Source organism: Lemur catta, chromosome 3 (genome assembly GCF_020740605.2).
Source record: "Lemur catta isolate mLemCat1 chromosome 3, mLemCat1.pri, whole genome shotgun sequence".
Taxonomy (NCBI): domain Eukaryota; kingdom Metazoa; phylum Chordata; class Mammalia; order Primates; family Lemuridae; genus Lemur; species Lemur catta.
In genome coordinates, this window is record NC_059130.1 from 124,574,507 (window position 1) to 124,591,832 (window position 17,326).

Sequence of the window (17,326 nt, forward strand, 5' to 3'; positions counted from 1 at the left end):
CCGTGAAATCCGTGGTGTCTCCCCTCGGGGAGCCCGAGAGGCCCAGCCTGCGCGGCCCTTTCCAGCCCCCTCGCGCACAGTAGGACCTTGGCAAGCGCGGACGGGCGGCCGCGTGAGGAACCAGCCGTGCTCCCGCAGCAGTCGCTGTCCCCCCGAGGGGTCTGGAGGAGGACAGGGGGGAGGGGGTGGGCTACGAAGAAAACGCTTATTCAGGTCAATCAAAAGAGAGCATTTAAAAAGCAGGCGTGAGCTTTCTTTTTCGCTTGTTCTCTCCCTCCCGCCTCCCCCCCCCACTTGCTCTTTAGATGCACAGGGCAGAGTGTCCTAGGGCCACCACCTGGGGGCAGTACCAGACAGCTCAGTTAATGAGTCTACTGACCGCTGGCCAGTGAAACTTCCCTCCAGCTTCCCCCCAGCCCTGCCGTGTTTGTCAAAGGCAAATACTGAGCTGTGACGTGCTGGTGTTTAAGCAGCGAGTTTGTGCCGTGGGTGAGAATACAAAGTTCCCCGGAGCCCACAGCCCCGTCTGTCACCGCACCAGCCACCGCTGCACAAATGTCTGCGTAGCCACGAGCAGGGCCGTGTCGGTGAGCAGCACACGGGTCCTGCCCTCCGGGGGCTCACGGTCCTCGTGGGAGACGGGCTGTGCTCAGGATAGCAGACCTCACCCGCCCGCTGTCCTGAGCAGCCCTCCTGGTGCCCAGACCTTAGGAGGGCGGGGCAGCAGATCAGGAATGAAGAAACACACGGGACACGAGGGACCCGGAAGGACATGCCAACGAGTCGGTCTTGGCCCCGTTTGGTTTTGTGCTTCCTCCAGGATCGCACAGTTTGACACGCAGCCTGGGAGCAGGGCAGGCTGTAGGAAGCAGGACAGGCTGACCGCCCACGTCGTGCCTCCCGCCCCGTCCAGAGGGGTCCCCTGTCCAGCCCGGGGCTCCAGGTCATGCCCACCACCAGTTACAACGTGCTGCCTCCTCCCTCCCGGTCAGCCCGACAGGCGCTGGGGTCTTGGAGAGTGACGAGGAAGAGGTGGCCGGGTCACCTCCTGCTCCCCACTTCCTCCAGGGAGCCCCAGGGGATGCAGCCAGGCGCCCTCACAGCAGTGGCTCCTCCCATGTGGCTCCTCCCGTGTGGCTCCTCCCGTGTGGCTGGCATCTCAGCGCACACTCACGGCTCTCCGCGTGCTGACTCCAACACCCACCTTCCCACCTGACGCAAAGCTCAGCAGGGCGGGACCTGGCCCGAGCCCACCACCACCACAGCCCTGGGCCGGCCCAGGCCCCGGCACCAGCGGGTGCTCAGCAGACGTGTGCTGCATGAGTGAGTGAGTGATTGTGTCGCAGTCTGGGACGGGAGAGAAAAGAGCCCACCTGCCCCTGTGCCTGGTGGGAAAGCGCAGAAGCTGTAGGAGCTGCATGGGCGGATTGTACCCGGGAGGGCGGGTACACCTGGTAACGCCCCTGAGGACGAGGAATTTAAGCTGCGTGGATGTTTGAGAAATGGATTAACCAGGAAAATGGGGGTGGGAGGGGCTGAGGAGGGCGTTTCAGGCCGTGGGAAGTGGGGGCTGCGCAGGGGGCTGGGGCTGAGGGGCAGCGGGACAGCAGAGGTGGGGCCGGGCGCTGGGCTACACCAGTCTGGAGGGAGAAGTGGCTGTAGCCAAGCTCGAGGTGCCACACACGTTTGCTCGGCAATCGTCCCAGGGCTCCTCTGTGCCGGCCCGTGCTGGCCTCACAGGCACGTCAGGACTGTGGTCTGGGTCCTGGACACGGGGAAGCACCTGCCGGGCTGCACAGCCCAGAACCAGCGAGGTTCGGCCGGCATCAGGCCTGAGCATCGGGGAGGCTGGCAACGCCACCCACATCCTCGCCTGGGAGGGGGGGGATGGGACACACTAGGGCAGGAGGGTCAGGCTCCGAGGGACCCTTCGGGCACCACCAGGCCGTGAGGTGCTTGCACACAACCACACACACCTGCAGGGCCAAGGATCGGCTGCCAGGATCAAGAACTCCGGCGTAAAAGCGCTGGCCCCAGCTCGCTGTGAGCCCAGCCGTGGGGGAACGGACAGGCGAGGCGTGTGCAGAGCATCACACCAGTGTCCTGAACGGCCGGCAGTGCTCACGTGAGTTTCCTGTTCAAATGGACCCCCCGCCAGCACACGCTTGTCCAGTCCCCCCTCTGCCAAAGGAAATGAGGTGGGAGCAGCACAGGGCTGGGGGAAGACGGCCCAGCAGCCAGGGCCGGGCGCGTGTGAGTGCGCGAGTGTGAGTGTGAGCATGTGGGTGTGTCTGAGCGTGTTGCATGAATGCCAGTGTGTGTGTGCAAACGTGAGCATGTGTGAGCCTGAGTGTGAGCATGTGTCAGCATGTGTGAGATCATGTATGAGCACGTGTATGAGCATATGTGAGTGCATGTTGTAGCATGTGTGTGAGCATGTGTAAGTATGAGCGTGTGAGTGTATGTGACCATGTGTGTGAGCAAGAGCATGTGTGTGAGCATTGAGTGTGAGCATGAGAGCACGTATGAGTATGTATGTGTGATCATGAGTGCATATGAATGTGTATAAATGTAAGCATGTGCATGTGACCGTGTGTGTGACCACGTGTGAGTGTACATGTGCAAGTATGTGAGCATGTGCATGAGATGTGTGTATAAGTATGACCGTGAATGTGTCAATGTGTGTGAGCGTGTGTATAAATGTGACCATGAATGTGTGAGCGTGTGTCAGCGTGAGAGCATGTGCACGTGTCAGTGCATATGAATGTGTGTGTGAACATGTGTGAGTGTGTGAGCACTGGTGTGAGTGTGCATTAGTGTGTGTCAGTGCGTGAGTATGCACGCATGTGAACATGAATGTGTGTGAGTGCGTGTGTGTACATGTGTGAGTTTGTGTGAGTGCGTTTGTGTGTACATGAGTGTGGGGTGCGTGTGTGAGCGTGAGAGTGTGTGGGGTGCATGTGTGTGAGCGTGTGTGAGCGTGCGTGAGTTTGTGGGTGAGTTTGTGTGAGCGTGTGTGTGCGGGGTGCGTGTGAGCGTGTGAGTGTGCAGGGTGCATGTGAGCGTGAGTGTGCGGGGTGCGTGTGAGCGTGTGAGTGTGCAGGGTGCGTGTGAGTGAATGCATGCGCGTGTGAGCATGAGCATGCGGAGTGCGTGTGAGCATGTGTGAGTGTGTGGGGTGCGTGTGTGTGAGCGTGTGTGAGTGTGCGGGGTGTGCGTGTGAGCGTGAGTGTGAGGGGTGCGTGTGTGTGAGCATGTGTGAGTGTGCGGGGTGTGTGTGAGCATGTGTGAGTGTGCGGGGTGTGTGTGAGCGTGAGTGTGTGGGGTGCGTGTGTGTGAGCATGTGTGAGTGTGCGGGGTGTGTGTGAGCATGTGTGAGTGTGCGGGGTGTGCGTGTGAGCGTGAGTGTGCGGGGTGTGCGTGTGAGCGTGAGTGTGAGGGGTGCATGTGAGCGTGAGTGAATGCGTGCGTGTGTTAGCGTGTGTGAGCATGTGTGAGTGTGCGGGGTGCGTGTGTGAGCGTGCGTGAGTGTGCGGGGTGCGTGTGAGCGTGAGTGTGCGGGGTGCGTGTGAGCGTGAGTGAATGCGTGCGCGTGTGAGCGTGTGTGGGCGTGCGTGCGTGTGGGCGTGCGTGCGTCACTGCGCTCCGGTGTCTTTCCCGGCCGCCCCCCACCGCCCCCACCCGGCGGGACGCAGAAGGACCCTCAGTGACACTTCCCGTTCCCGCCTCAGCGCCGCCTCGCTCCCCGCAGCGAGGCGAGAACCACTCAGGGCCGGCCCGGCACTCCCGAGAGCCCACAGCGGCCGCCGGGGCCGCACGACAAGGGCCGCGCCAGCTCCGAGCTCGGCTCCCTAAAGCGACATCTCCCTTCCACACGCTGCGGGAGCGGGGCCCAGCTGTGAGGGGGCGCCCCTCTCAAACATGGCCGCCTGCCCCTCTCAAACATGGCGGACACAGGTGCACGGAGGGGGCGTCCCTCTCAAACATGGCCGCCGTACCCTCTCAAACATGGCGGACACAGGTACACCGAGGGGAGCGCCCCTCACGAATGTAGCCGTGCGCCCCTCTCATACATGGCGGACACAGGTGCACCCAGGGGAGCGCCCTCTCAAACATGGCGGACACAGGTGCACAAAAGAAGTGTCCCTCACGAATGTCGCTGCGCGCCCCCTCAAAGATGGCGGACACAGGTACACCGAGGAGGCGTCCCCCTCAAACATGGCCTTTCGACCGTCTCAAACATGGCGGACACAGGTGCACCCAGGAGCGCGCCCATCACGAATGTAGCCGTGAGCCCCTCTCAAATATGGCGGACACGGGCAACGAAGGGAGGGCCTCTCACAACCTGGCCGCCTGCCCTTCTCAAATATGCCGGACACGGACGCACCGACGGGCGCGCCCCTCACGAACAGGGCTGGCCGTCGCCAGACTTCATGCTCCGGCGCCCGCCCCGGGCCCAAGTTCTCCGAGCCGCGCCCCGGCCGTTTACGTGAAGAGTCAACTTTGTTTGGTCACATGCCTAGGGACCCCGGGCCGTGATTGGCCAGCTGTTTGCCTACGTAAAACGCCGCGGCGGCGCTGGCCGAGAGGTGTCTGGTGGCGGCTCCGGGGAAGCTGGGCCGGCGCTCAGGGCTTGGCGGCGGTAGCCCGCGCACACTCATGAGGAGCCGGAAGGTGAGAGCCCGAGGCCGGCCGGGGCTGCACCGGGACACGCGGGTCTCCGGGTCTCCCGCTGTCTGGGGAGCCCACAAGGCCCCGGGACGCCTCGGGCCGAGGGGCCACCTCCGCCTGGGCCTCGCCCTGGGAGTGAGGGGGACTGCAGAACGCGCCCCCGCAAGGAGGCTGTGGGACACGCCCCCCGGGAGGAGGGGCGGATGCGGGACACGCCCCCAGGAGAAGGGAGCTCCAGCCACGCCCCTATGAGGATGGGCTCCAAGCCATGCCCGTAAGAGGGGGGGGGTCCCCAGGCCACGCCCCCAGGGGAGGGACTCCAGGCCAGACCACACCCCCCGGAGTAGGGGCCTCCTAGCCTCTCCCAGAGCTGGTTCGCTTGGGTAGTGCTGGGTGTCGCTGACCTCCAGGGGGAGTCACGTGGGTGCTGCTGACCCCCAGGGGGAGGTCACGTGCCAGGCCCTCAGCTTGGCCGCAGCTGCCCTGTGCAAGAAAGTGCAAGAAAGATGAGGGATGAAGGTTGACGGGGTGCCAGTGCCCGGCACGTGCTGAGGGTCGCTGGTGGGGGGGCGAGGCTTAGGGAGGGAGGGGTCGCTTTGCACGGGACCCAGGCTCGCAGCTGTGCTTGGTCTCTCCTGGTTTCTTGGACTGGAGTGACCGCTTGTGAGTTCCAACTCCTTGTACCATTTCTGTCTTTGAATCAGTGTCTCCTGTAGACAGCATGGAGTTGGATCTTTTCCAAATCCAGGCTGATTTTTATTTTGATTGAATTGTTTAGCCCGTTCACATTTAGTGTTATTAACATACAGTAATGAGATTTACATGTCATTTTACTTTTTGTTTTCTTTTTACAAATCTTTTTTTGTCCCGTTCCTCTGTTAAGTGGATTAAAGTGAATATTTTCGTTTGCATAAGTATTTCCTAATGTAATGTTTTAAGTTGGTTTTCTTTCACTATATTTTTTGCTTTTGTCCCCAGTGGTCGCTCCGTATCCATGTGCATCTTAATCAGCTTCAAATTTGTACCAGGTTAATTCCAGTGAGAAAAAGAAATGTTACTCTTATATATTTGTTTTCCCTTTATCCACTTTTTGTGATACTTTGTTGTACCTATACATCTATTAATGTTACAAACTGAGCGATACAGTGTTAACATTGTTACTTTACCATCTGCAGTCGTTTCCTTAGCCCAAGATGGCTTTGCTCCCACCCTGCTTCTTTGTTTTGTTATTGCAAGTATAGTGCATTTCAGTATCTATTATATACATGTTTTATACAACTGCTTTTTTTTTTTTTGACACAGTCTTTCTCTGTCACCTGGTCTAGAGTACAGTGGCGTCATCATAGCTCACTGGAACCTCCAGCTCCTGGGCTCAAGCGACCCTCCTGCCTCAGCCTCCCGAGTAGCTGGGACTATAGGCATGTGCCACCACGCCCGGCTAATTTTTCTATTTTTAGTAGAGATGGGGTCTTGCTAAGGCTGGTCTCCTGGGCTCAAGCGATCCTCCCACCTCGGCTTCCCAGAGTGCTAGAATTACAGATGTGAGCCACCTCACCCAGCCTACAATTGCTTTTTAAATCAGTTAAGAAAAGAGAAACTAATGCATTTAAACTATCTTTTAAGAGGGCATAATTACCCATTCTAGTGCAGAATTTCTGGTTTTTTGTGTGGTTTTGAATTATCGTCTGGGGTCGCTGGCTCTCAGCCTAACTAACTTCCTTTGGCATTTCTTGTAAGGTGAGTCTGCTGGCAACAGATTCTCTCGGTTTTGTTAAGCTGGAACCGTCTTTATTTTTCCTTCAGTTTTGAGAGATAACTTTGCTGCATGTAGATTTCTTGGTTGACAGGTTTTTCTTTTCTTGGACACTGAGTAGTCTCCCTGTGTTGTGGCCTCCCTTGGTTTCTGGTGAAAAGTCAGGGAGTGGTTCGTTTACTGAAGTTCTCTTCTAAGTAAGGGATCGTTTTACTCCTTAAGCTTTCAAGATTTTTTCCTTATCTTTGGCTTTCAGAATTTTTACAATGATATGTCTGTCTGTGGATCTCTTTACATTTATCCTAGTTAGAATTCAGTTCATTACGATTCCTGAATGTATAGGCTATTGTTCATCAATAAATTTGGGACGTTTCGGCCATCAATTCTCTGAATATTTTTCCCATTCCTTCCTCTCTCCTTTCTTTGTGGTTTCCATTGCACGTATGTTGGTGCTCTTAATCCTCGAGCTTGCGTGGTCTGTCCACCTACCCTCAGGTTTGCTGCTTCTTCCTTCCCAGATCATATCTACCACTGAGCCCTTCCCGTGAATCTTTACATTTCAGTTATTGCAGTTTTCAACTCCAGAATGCTCACTTGGTTTCTTTTTTAATAATCTCTGTCTCTTTACCGATAGTCTCTGTGGTGCAACATTGTCATATCTTTCTTTGTTTATTCGTTGTCCCCTTCACTCCTCCTCTTGTTTATAACGGCTACTTTGAAGTCTTTTTCTGAGAAGTCCAACATCTGGTCACTCACAGGCAGCTTCTGCTACCTGCTTTTATTCCAGTGTATGGGTCAACTTTCATGTTTCTTTGTGCGCGTCATAATTTTTTGTTGGAACCTCATCACAGCCTCCACTGTTCTCCAGATTCCGCTTAGACTTGAATTTCTCCACCCTCTGTGCAAACGAACTCGCTGCCTTTGGGAAGACATTAGGAGCTACCTCTGAGCCAGGGCTCTGTAGCTTGGGACAATGACAAGTTTCTCTCTGAATGACATGTGACACTCCTTTAGGAGCTCAGCGCTCATCGGGCAGGAGGGGGTGATGGCAGAAGCCTGGGATCGATTGGCCTCTCCTCACCTGGAACTACCGCCTCACGAGCTAGGAAAGGGTTGGGGGCCCTGGTCTTTTTAGCGAGCTGGGGAGAGGGGCCCTGTGTCCTTGGCTGCAGTGAACGGAGCCCAAATACCACAGACTCTTGCCTTCCTCACTGAGTTTCCATAGGTGTCGTTGAGCAGATGCTTCTCCCTTTGCCGCCTGCCAGGGGACCAGACTGCCCACCACTGTGGGTGGAGGGTCCGTGACGCCCCTCACACGGTCACTGAAGCCGATCTCTTCCAGCCCTTTCTGAGAAACCACATTTGTGCTTCTGACATGGTGGTTTCTAAACAGTCTACTTGGAATAAGGAAAACCTTAATGATGGGAAAGTCCTTCTGTTTTGGATTTTAAATGGGAGCATCCGAGTTGGCGACTGAAGAGCAAGGACTTGGCACGTCAGAAAGAACGTCATGGACTCTTGACGTTTGGAGCCATTGCCTCAGAGGGGGCTTGCCCGCCAGGGAGCCGAAGCAGCGGTGCACTCCTCCTGTGACTCCTGCACATCGAGTGCACCGCAGATGGCCAGTCAGGGGCCTGTGACAGCCACGGCTCCCGGCCCTGCGCACACGCCTGGGTTCATCTCTGCAGAAGGGGCCTGAAAGGCCAGGTTCTAATGAGCCCACCTGATGAGCCGGCTGCACCTGATGTCTGAGCCGCTGCTGTGAGGGTCCCCACAGAAAGCGCTGGGGAGCACCTGCTACCTACCGCAAAGGGCCTGCACGGCTTAGAACACAGAGCCATGACGGGCCCTGCCCCAGTCCCTCCACGAGCAGCTGGGCAGTTCGTGTAGGCAGCTTTGGAGGTCCCATCTGGGGTGAGCTGTGGCGACGAAGCAGAGACTTCGAACCAGACGTCACTTGTGTAAGCTCAAACAAGTTCCTCACCTGAGTCCTCACTGCAGGTGGGGATGCTGCCCAGGCTCGACACAGTGCCTGGCACGTGAGTGCTCAGCAGGAGGGGCAGCTCCACCCCTGCAGGGAAACCTGGGAGGAAGGAGAGGGCCATCGGTGGCTTTCTAGGACAAAAGTGTTTCTTCCCTGCTGTGCAGGTGCTGGTATTTCAGGGAGGGGGGCCCGTTCAGGACTGGGCAGTAGGAGTTGTCCCCATGAGAGAGATGTTCGTGGCAGCTCTTGGCAGGTCATATAACCTCTGTAGGCTCAGTCCCCTCAGTGTACCTGACCCCAGCTGCTGCAAGGGCTCCTTCAGCAAAGCCCTGCTTGCTCCCGTGAGAGGCCAGCCAGCCCCAGGTGTGCTCACGGCAGCACGTACCCAGCCTGTGAGTGCCTTGTTTGTACCGAGTGTGGCTGGTGGGCGTCCTGCCCTTACCTGGCTGCTGCATTTTCTTTTTGCTCCTTTTTAAAATGCACTCTGAGTGTCACAGAGACTTGGAACTGCTGCCTGCAGGGCTCCTGGGGCCCGCTAGGGGCTGCATGGCAGGGATGTTGAGACGTCGCTGTAATGGCTTGTCCTTTCTCATTGCTTTTATCTGCTGCTGGGCAGAGCGCCCTTCGTCTGTCCCTCTGGACTGTCCCCTCTGGGCAGCATGCTCTGCGGCCAGTCTCACCTATGCCCGCAGCGCCCCTACCTGCCCCTACCTGCTTCTCCTCACTGCCCTCCTTCGTGCCTTTCAGGTTTTAAGTGAGCTTTAAAATGTGTTATTTTCCAAGTGCACTGTGGTGTTTTGCAACAGAAAAGGGAATTCATGGAGAGACTGATGAAATTCAAATAAAATCTGTGGTTGAGTTAGCAGTGTTGGACCGATGCTGGTTTCTTGGTGTTGACAAACGCACCATGTTGTTGAGCCTTAGCGGAAGCTGGGGAAGGGTACGCGGTAACTGTGCTATTTTCCCTACTTTTCTGAAAACCCAAAATTAATCTTTAACAAGGATATTTTAAATTATATGGCTGTAATTAATCCCTTTCTTGTTATTAGAAGACTTTCCTTTGCATCGAGGGTGAAACAGAGGGGGCCCAGTTTGTTAAGATTTGTGACACGGAACCGACTGCTCTGACAGCCGGGGCTGTAATTGAGGAAAGAGGGATGGGGCAGGGCTCGGCTCTGGTTTTTCTGTTGCCTTTCGTCAGGGACTGTGACAGCGTATAAAGGAATGAGAACGTCCTGAGCAAAAGTGTGTGCTGCTTATTCCAAACACTTTGAAGTTGACATAATATCCGTTAGCTTACACTTTGAAGTTGACATAATATCCGTTAGCTTCCTAGAAACGTCCAAGATACGGGGACAAACTGTCCCAAAGCTCCAAGGTCAGGGGAAGAGTAGATCCCGTACTATATGCCCAGGCAGTTTTGTTTGCGTTTGCACATTCGGGCCTCAGGCGTCTTTCCACGAAGGTGGTAGAATGTGGGGCTGTCTCGGCTCTGTTTACTGAGGAAATTTTCATGTGCGTGTTCATGTTTTCACCTGGAGCGTTTTCTGAACAAGCTCACAGGGGGAGTGCGATCTTCAGCGCGCCTGAGAGCCCGAAGTTGTTCAGCAGCCGGGGTGGCCTCCGCCCAGGAAGTCGCGGGCTCCGCGTCTGCCAAGACAGCATGTCTGGTGAGCCTCGTTACTCGGAGAATGCCTGGGTCTGGACTCAAGGGTCCACTTTTATGCAAAATTGTCACTGCAGGACATGTTGCCTTAGAAAAACATCGAATGTGGCTTACATGCCAGAGGGGGACTATTTCAGATGAAAAGGGGACGGTGCTGTAATTCTTGCAGAGAAAGGTACGCGCCCCAGTCAGGGGCTGCCTTCCTAGCGTTTGCCCAGGGCGGGTACGTGTCTGAGACCCAGGCTCGGGGACGTGCCCTGCCAGTCCTGCCTGGCAGGCAGTCTGTGAAGTGACGCTGGCACGTGGCTCTCTGCCTCACCCCTAGTGGCTCTGCGAGAAAGGTAAGCTGGGCCGGGAAAGGGACCTCTTCCCACCGGCCATTCCACAGCGTGCAGCGTCCTTTCCAGGGTCTTGGTTCCTGGACTCGCTTGCGCAGACCTGCCCCGTCCAGCCCACCTGGCCGGACACCAGCACCCGGCACAGTGTTTCGCCCTAGTTGAGACGCTTGGCAAAATTCTGTTGCAGTCAATTTAACAAATATTTGCTGAGCACCTACTATGTGCCAGGCACTATTCAGTGAATAAAAAAGCAAAGCCACTGCCGTCACAGAGCTTACAGTCCAGCAGGAATAGAGGAAAACTGGGTCATTTTACTGTCACTTCACAACCTGTAAATACATGCTTCTGAATTGGCCTCAGGAAACATCACACCCCTAGGAAAACGGGACACGTAGGAGTGATGCTGGGTGTGTGTCTATATCTGTTCCCAGCCGTCACTTTGGATTCTGTCCCTTGGTGGCGGAACGGTGAAATCTGTTGAAGTTGTGGTTACAGCATTTTCATCAGCCGCGATGTGAGAAGAAACACCGGCCCCTGGGGCGGAGGCTTTCCCTTTGCCGGCTGTGTCTGGTTTTCGCTCACGCTCTTCTTTCTCGACAGACTTCCTCATCACACAGAGCCACAGACAGGCGAACTTCCAAGAAGTTCAAGTATGACAAAGGTCACCTTGTAAAGTCAGAATTGCAGAAACTCATCCCTAAGAGTGAGAGTGCCGCTTTGCCCACAGTGACTCCTGAGACCTGCTGGGAAAGCGCCTTTGCTGAGGATGGCACCCTGCCTCCGGGCGGCGAGGCCGGCACGTCCCCACGGCCGGAGGCTGCGGGCGTCCCGCTGGGCCTCTGCGGAGCTGCGAGTGACGCCTGCTCAGCGGACACTGAGGACGGCCTGCCCACGCCGGGACACGGTGCCCGTCCAGGAGCAGAGGAGCCCAGCAGTGGTTCCACTGTGCGGGCGGAGTCGGCACTGCAGACGCAGGGCGCGCGGGCGCCGCTGCTCCAGATGGACAACAGCGTCTTTCTGGACGACGACAGCAGCCAGCCAATGCCGGTGAGCCGCTTCTTCGGAAACGTGGAGCTCATGCAGGTAGGTGTGGTGCCTGCCTCCTCGCGCAGGTACCCGGGCAGCACGCTGCACGCTCGAGCCGCGTTCTCCCGGCTCACTGCATGTAAATGATGCCGAGACACAAAATTAAATATAAATTAGTGATTTTAACCCAAGAGGAGAAGATGAAACATTTGCTGCATGGGGGCACCCCCTCCGTCTCCCAAGCTGCGAATCACAGCCCCTGGGAAAGGCCACTGGTGGGGAGGGGCCTCCACCCCCAGCCCAGGTGTGCTTCTGTGCCATCCGATTTGTGGGTTTTGAACATCTACCCCATGGTGCTACTGCTATAGACATTGTTCCAAACCCACGCCTTTGCTCCTCCTCCTCACCTGGCCAAGCCAGTGGGGAGGAAGCTCCCGTCCGGATGCGAGTGCTGGGACTTGGGCAAGGCCAGGGCTGATGATGGGGTGGCTTGCGGCTGCAGGTGCCCACGTGGTGTTATTCGTGACTGAAGTCCATGTTTTCTTCCTCTCTAAGGACCTGCCGCCGGTGTCTCCATCTTGTCCTTCCATGAGCAGAAGAGAATTCAGAAAAATGCATTTCAGAGCCAAAGATGACGACGACGATGATGATGATGCAGAAATGTAGAGAACGCGGGGAACGATGTCCTTGTGTACCGTGCGGTCAGCAGTCTGACAGCGCAGCACGTTACGAGATTTTTAGAAAAATGTATTTCTGGGAGAATGTGTCCCTAATGCCCTCAAAGCTGGCCGTCAGCGCCAAGCACCAAAACTGTGAACTAAAGTCTTTGAGGTCGCAAAGCCGCCGTCCGCGCCAGTGTCGTTTCTTACGCGCGTGCACGCGGGACAATGGCGCCAGTCCGCTGAGGGGCTTGGGGCTCAGCGAGATCGTTGTGAAGACGACACCTCAGCTCATTAGCTTTGATGATATGCAAGGTTATTTGCCATTATCAACATTTGATCATTCTTGTGATTAATTCAATGCCAGTTCTTAAAGAACTCTCCTTATGTCTGTATATGAAGCTAATGTTTACCCTGGAAATTCTGCAGAATACATATGGGAAAGAAATAAATTTTGAAAATATTTTTGAAGAAGTCTTATGTTCTAGAGCTGTGCTCCTTTCTGAGGTGGGCGAGAGCCAAGCGGAGGACGTGAATTTTGTCCTCAGTCTTAGGCTCTCTGGTAAGGCGGGGCCACCTTTGGCTCCATGACCAGCGGGGGAGGCAGGAAAGACCCTTGGGCGGGGCCCCCGCCACTCTCGTGAGGGAAGCTTGAGCTTTGTCATCTAGTGTGGGGAAGGCTGTGCACCTCCCGGCTGTAGAGGTCCTGGTGCAGCCGCCCCACCGGGGACTGACGCAGCCCGCACGCACACCGAGGAGCACCTTGTGACGAGGGGCCGTTTGGGGGTGCTCCGTCCACTGCCACCGCTGCACGCAGAGGCCAAGTGGGGCACCCAGGAGGAGGGAGCCTAGGTCCCTGGGTGACCGAGGACAAGGAGAAAAAGCTGCCTGAGACGCGGAGGATCGTGGACTTTTCATGAGTGAGCAAGAGGGTCTTCCCGTTTGGGGACTATTATACATTTCTGGTTTAGTTATAACAGCAGCTAGATTTAACTGTTGAAATGTCCTTTGCAGCACAGGAAGTATTTTACATAACAGATAAATTGGGAGCAAAATGTAGTTGCTCTGTGAGGAATTTTCCAGCTCCCTTTGCAAAAACTACCCTGCCTGGAAGTAATTTTCTCCGGTGGTCACTCTCTGCTTCCAGTGTGATCATTTCCTCATCAGCCGTGACCTTCACCTGCTCCGAATATTTTTGTGATTTATTGATCCATGGACTATAATTTGAAAATGTTGCTTGTAAAGTCACTTAGGATAGCCAGGGAAAATGACTTGCAACTTGGGGTTGGTGCATGCATGACTGTTAATCACAGCACCTGTTTGGGTGGTGATGGAACCGCCTCCCGAGTGGGGACTTTGTCATTCCCACTTCCGTGAGCTGCGTCATCCTGCACCGGGGCCCCTGCGGGAGCAATGCAGCATCACATTCCCCACAGACTGCAAAAGGGAAACTGAGGCTACCCTTCTTCACTCACAGTTTTTAACCCGCAGTGATGAACGTTCTCAGGGGGAAACATCTTCCTCGTCTGCCCAGACGTTTTAAAAACCAGTCCTTTTGACGGCCCCAGTGTGCACTGCGTGTCCCTGTCAGCACAGTTAAAATGAGGCCGGGCCCCTCCTTTCCTTAGGCGCCCACAGCTTCAGTGGCTTCTGAAGCTGAAGATGTATCATTGCATGCAGCAATCTGAAGAATTTTTTTGAAGTACCAAAAACTCCACGTGGAATCTCCCAGGTGTTGAGAAGGTGGCAGAGATGGTGGATCTAAATCCCTGAAGGTCATTGTCAAAGGAGAGTGAAGTGTTACAAGAAAACACGGGTGTCCTGCGTAAGAATCGGCACAGAGGAGGGTGGTATCTTGAAAGCCTTGTGGAGTGCTTGGGGACGGCGGCGTAGGGACCAAGGGCAGAGGGCCCACAGTGTGCCCACAGTGTGCCCCCAGGAGACAGAGCCCCAGAATGGGGCCCTCTCAGGACGACTGCAGGGCTAGAAATACAAAACAAGTGTAGATTAAGCCCTGGGGACAAGAGGAGATCTCAAAAAGCATTTTAAAATATGCATGGTTAAATCACGCTAATTGTGAGCGCCCCAGCAGATGCCCTGCCTGGGTGTTCGCCAGCAGGTAAAACGAGCACCTGACCCAGCCTGCGACTGTAGGAGGCCGGGTCCTGTTACAAGCGTGAATTTTTAGAAACAATTTCTAATGTTGCAAAATTACACACAAGGGCTTGAGCAGTGTAAAAGAATATTGGCAGACCCATCCTGTAAGTATTCCTTGCTTCATGAGACATATTCCTACAAAACTGACAACCAGAATAAATTATGTTTTTCTACTCCCTTGTGTGTGCTGCGCTGGGACCCCAAGACCAGCCTCAGGCTCAGCGATTCACCGGGAGAAATCACAGGACTCGGAACACACTTGATCACAGCAAAGGGCACAGACGTCGGCAATGGGAAGGGAGGCATGGGGCGGAGTCCAGGGCGCAGCTTCCTGCTGCCATCTCCTGGTGCAGTCCCTGGAGACCCACCTCATCCTCCCTGAGAGGACTGGGGCCAGCAGGGAAGCTCCGGCAAGCCTGGGTGTCCTGGGGGTCACTGGGGTCAGCTGCGTAGGCATGGAGCACCGCCCGCCCACGGAGGGCCTCAGCGGCTCGCACCCTGGCCAAACTGGCACGGTGGGGCCCAGGGCCGCGGCAGACAGAAGCACCCCAGGCAGCTACTCCCAGTGCTCCGAGGTTCCCCGAGGAGTCACGCTGTCCTGAACCTAGGCCTTTCTTGGGAATGGGACGGGTTTAAAACATGAGTCAGGCCCCTCCCTGGACCCCCAGGGGCTTCCCGCCATTTGGAATTGCAGACGCGCCTCCTTTGACTACTTTCTCTGTTTTAGCAGACGTGTGTGTCACAAACTGAAGGTTGTGACAACCCTGCCTCATGCAAGTCTACCAATGCCATCCAGTGACGTGTGTCCACTTTTGTCTCTGGGTCACATTTTAGTAATTCTCACAGTATGTCAAACTTTTGCATTGTATCTGTTACGATGATCTGTGATCAGTGATCTTTGATGTTACTATTGTAGTTGTTGTGGGGTGCCACAAACCCTGCCCATAGAAGCCAGTGAACTTGATTGATAAATGTTGCATGTGTTCTCACTGCTCCACTGACTGGCCACTCCCAGTCTCTCTCTCCCCACCCCCGCCTCCCTATTCCCTGATAGTGTTGAAATCAGGCTGGTTAATAACCCTGTGATGGCCTCTAAGTGTTGGAGTGAGAGGAAGAGTCACACGTCTCTCACTTTAAATCACAAGCTAGAAAGGATTAAGCTTAGTGAGGAAGGCATGTCACAGCCAGGCCAGGCCTTATGTCAAATAGCCAAGCTGTGAATGCAGAGGAAAAGTTCTTGAAGGAAATTAAAAGTGCTACTCCACAAACACACTAATGATAAGAAAGCAAAACAGCTTTATTGCTGATACAGAGAAAGTTTGACTAGTCTGAATAGATCAAACCAGCCACATTCCTTTAAACCAAACTTAATCCAGAGCAAGCAAGGCCCGAACTCCCTTCAATTCTGTGAAAGTGGAGAGACGTGAGGCCACTGCAGAAGAAAAGTTGGAAGCTTAGCAGAGCTTCGTGAGGTCTGAGAAGCCGTCTCCACCCTGTCAAAGCGTGACGGGAGGCGGCAGGTGCTGACGCAGACGCTCCAGCAAGGCATCCGGGAGACCCAGCTGGGGTCACTGGTGAAGGAGGCTACACTGAACAGCAGATTTTCTATGTAGACGAACAGCCTTCTACTGGAAGATACGATCTAGCACTTTCATAGCTAGAGAGGAGAAGTCAATGCCTGGCTTCAAAGTTTGAAAGGACAGGCCGTGACACTTTTGGTAGGGGCTAATGCAGCTGGTGACTTTAACTTGAAGTCAGTGTCATTTACCATTCTGAAATCCTAGTGCCCTTAAGAATCATGCTAAATCTACTCTGCCTGTGCTCTGTAAATGGAACAGCAAAGCCTGGATGACAGCACGTCTGTTTACAGCATGGTTTACTGAATATTTTAAGCCACTTTTGAGAACTACTGCTCAGAAAAAGAGTCCTTATTGACAATGCACCTGGTCACCCAGGAGCTCCGATGGAGACGTACAAGGAGATGAATGTGTTTCCATCGCTGCCAACACAACGTCCATTCTGTAGCCCATGGGTTAAGGAGTAATTTCAGCTTGCAAGTCTTATTATTTAAGAAATACACTTCGTAAGGCCATAACTGCCATAGATAATATTCCTCTGGTGAATCCTGGCAAAGTAAGTTGATAACCTGGAAAAGATTCACCATTCTAGATGCCATTAATTCACGGAAGGAGGTCAAAATATCAAAATTAACAGGAACTTGGAAGTTCATTCCAGCCCTCGTGGATGACTTCGGTGGAGGAAGGAACTGCAGATGTGGTGGAACAGCAAGAGAACTAGAACTAGACGTGGACCCTGAAGACGGGACTGGATTGCTGCAACCTCACGATCAAACTTGGACAGATGGGGAGTTGCTTATGGATGAGCAAAGAAAGTGGTTTCTGGAGATGGAATCAACGGGTGAAAATGCTGTGAACATTGTTAAAACCACAAAGGATTTAGAATATTAATAAGCTTAGTTGATAAAGCAGCAGCAGGGTTTGAGAGGATGGACCCCAATTTTGAAAGAAGTTCTGTGGGTCAAACTATCAAAGAGCATCGCACGCTACAGAGAAATCTTTTGTGAAAGGAGGAGTCAGTCGATGTGGCAGACTTCATAGCTGTCTTATTTTAAGAAACTGCCACAGCCACCCCAGCCTTCAGCCACCGCCACCCTGACCAGTCAGCAGCCACCACCAAGCAGGACCCTCCCCCAGCAAAAAGATGATGACTCACTGAAGGCTCCAATGATCGTTAGCATTTTTAACAATAAAGTATTTTGAATTAAGGTATAGACACTGGTTTTTTAGACATAGTGCTACTGCACACTTAATAGACTATGGTGTAAACATAACTTTATAATATGTACTGGGAAACAAAAAAGTTCACGTGGCTCAGTTTTTTGTGACACATGCTTCACTGTGGCCTGGAACTGAGCTGCAGCGAGCCCAGGGTGCATCTGCACAGGCCTCCGTACCGGCCTGGGTCCCAGCACGTCCGGCTTCTCTCCTCATTGAGTCCCCCACCTACCGCTTGCTACCCTTCGGCCACGGTGGCCTTTTCCTAAGACCCTGA

At 54.4% G+C, this 17,326-nt stretch overlaps 1 protein-coding gene across 2 annotated transcripts; it reads left to right on the forward strand.

Moving 5' to 3' along the window:
• The first annotated feature begins 4,547 nt into the window (after positions 1-4,547).
• On the forward strand, positions 4,548-12,571 carry C3H1orf174 (chromosome 3 C1orf174 homolog). 2 transcript variants are annotated; one of them, XM_045548684.1, is made up of 4 exons: positions 4,548-4,674; positions 9,965-10,078; positions 11,013-11,495; positions 11,994-12,571. In XM_045548684.1, exons 1-4 carry the CDS (start codon positions 4,660-4,662, stop codon positions 12,102-12,104), a joined length of 723 nt encoding a protein of 240 aa, XP_045404640.1. In that variant the 5' UTR covers positions 4,548-4,659; the 3' UTR covers positions 12,105-12,571. The 2 variants fall into 2 exon arrangements, with proteins under 2 accessions (XP_045404640.1, XP_045404641.1); XM_045548685.1 differs by lacking the exon at positions 9,965-10,078.
• Positions 12,572-17,326: the final 4,755 nt, after the last annotated feature.

Excerpts from the sequence above, each read along its gene's own strand:
- C3H1orf174 (XM_045548684.1), top strand. Across the intron at positions 10,079-11,012 it reads CTGCCAAGACAGCATGTCTG|ACTTCCTCATCACACAGAGC; the intron begins GTGAGCCTCGTT and ends CTTTCTCGACAG. Across the intron at positions 11,496-11,993 it reads GAAACGTGGAGCTCATGCAG|GACCTGCCGCCGGTGTCTCC; the intron begins GTAGGTGTGGTG and ends TTCCTCTCTAAG.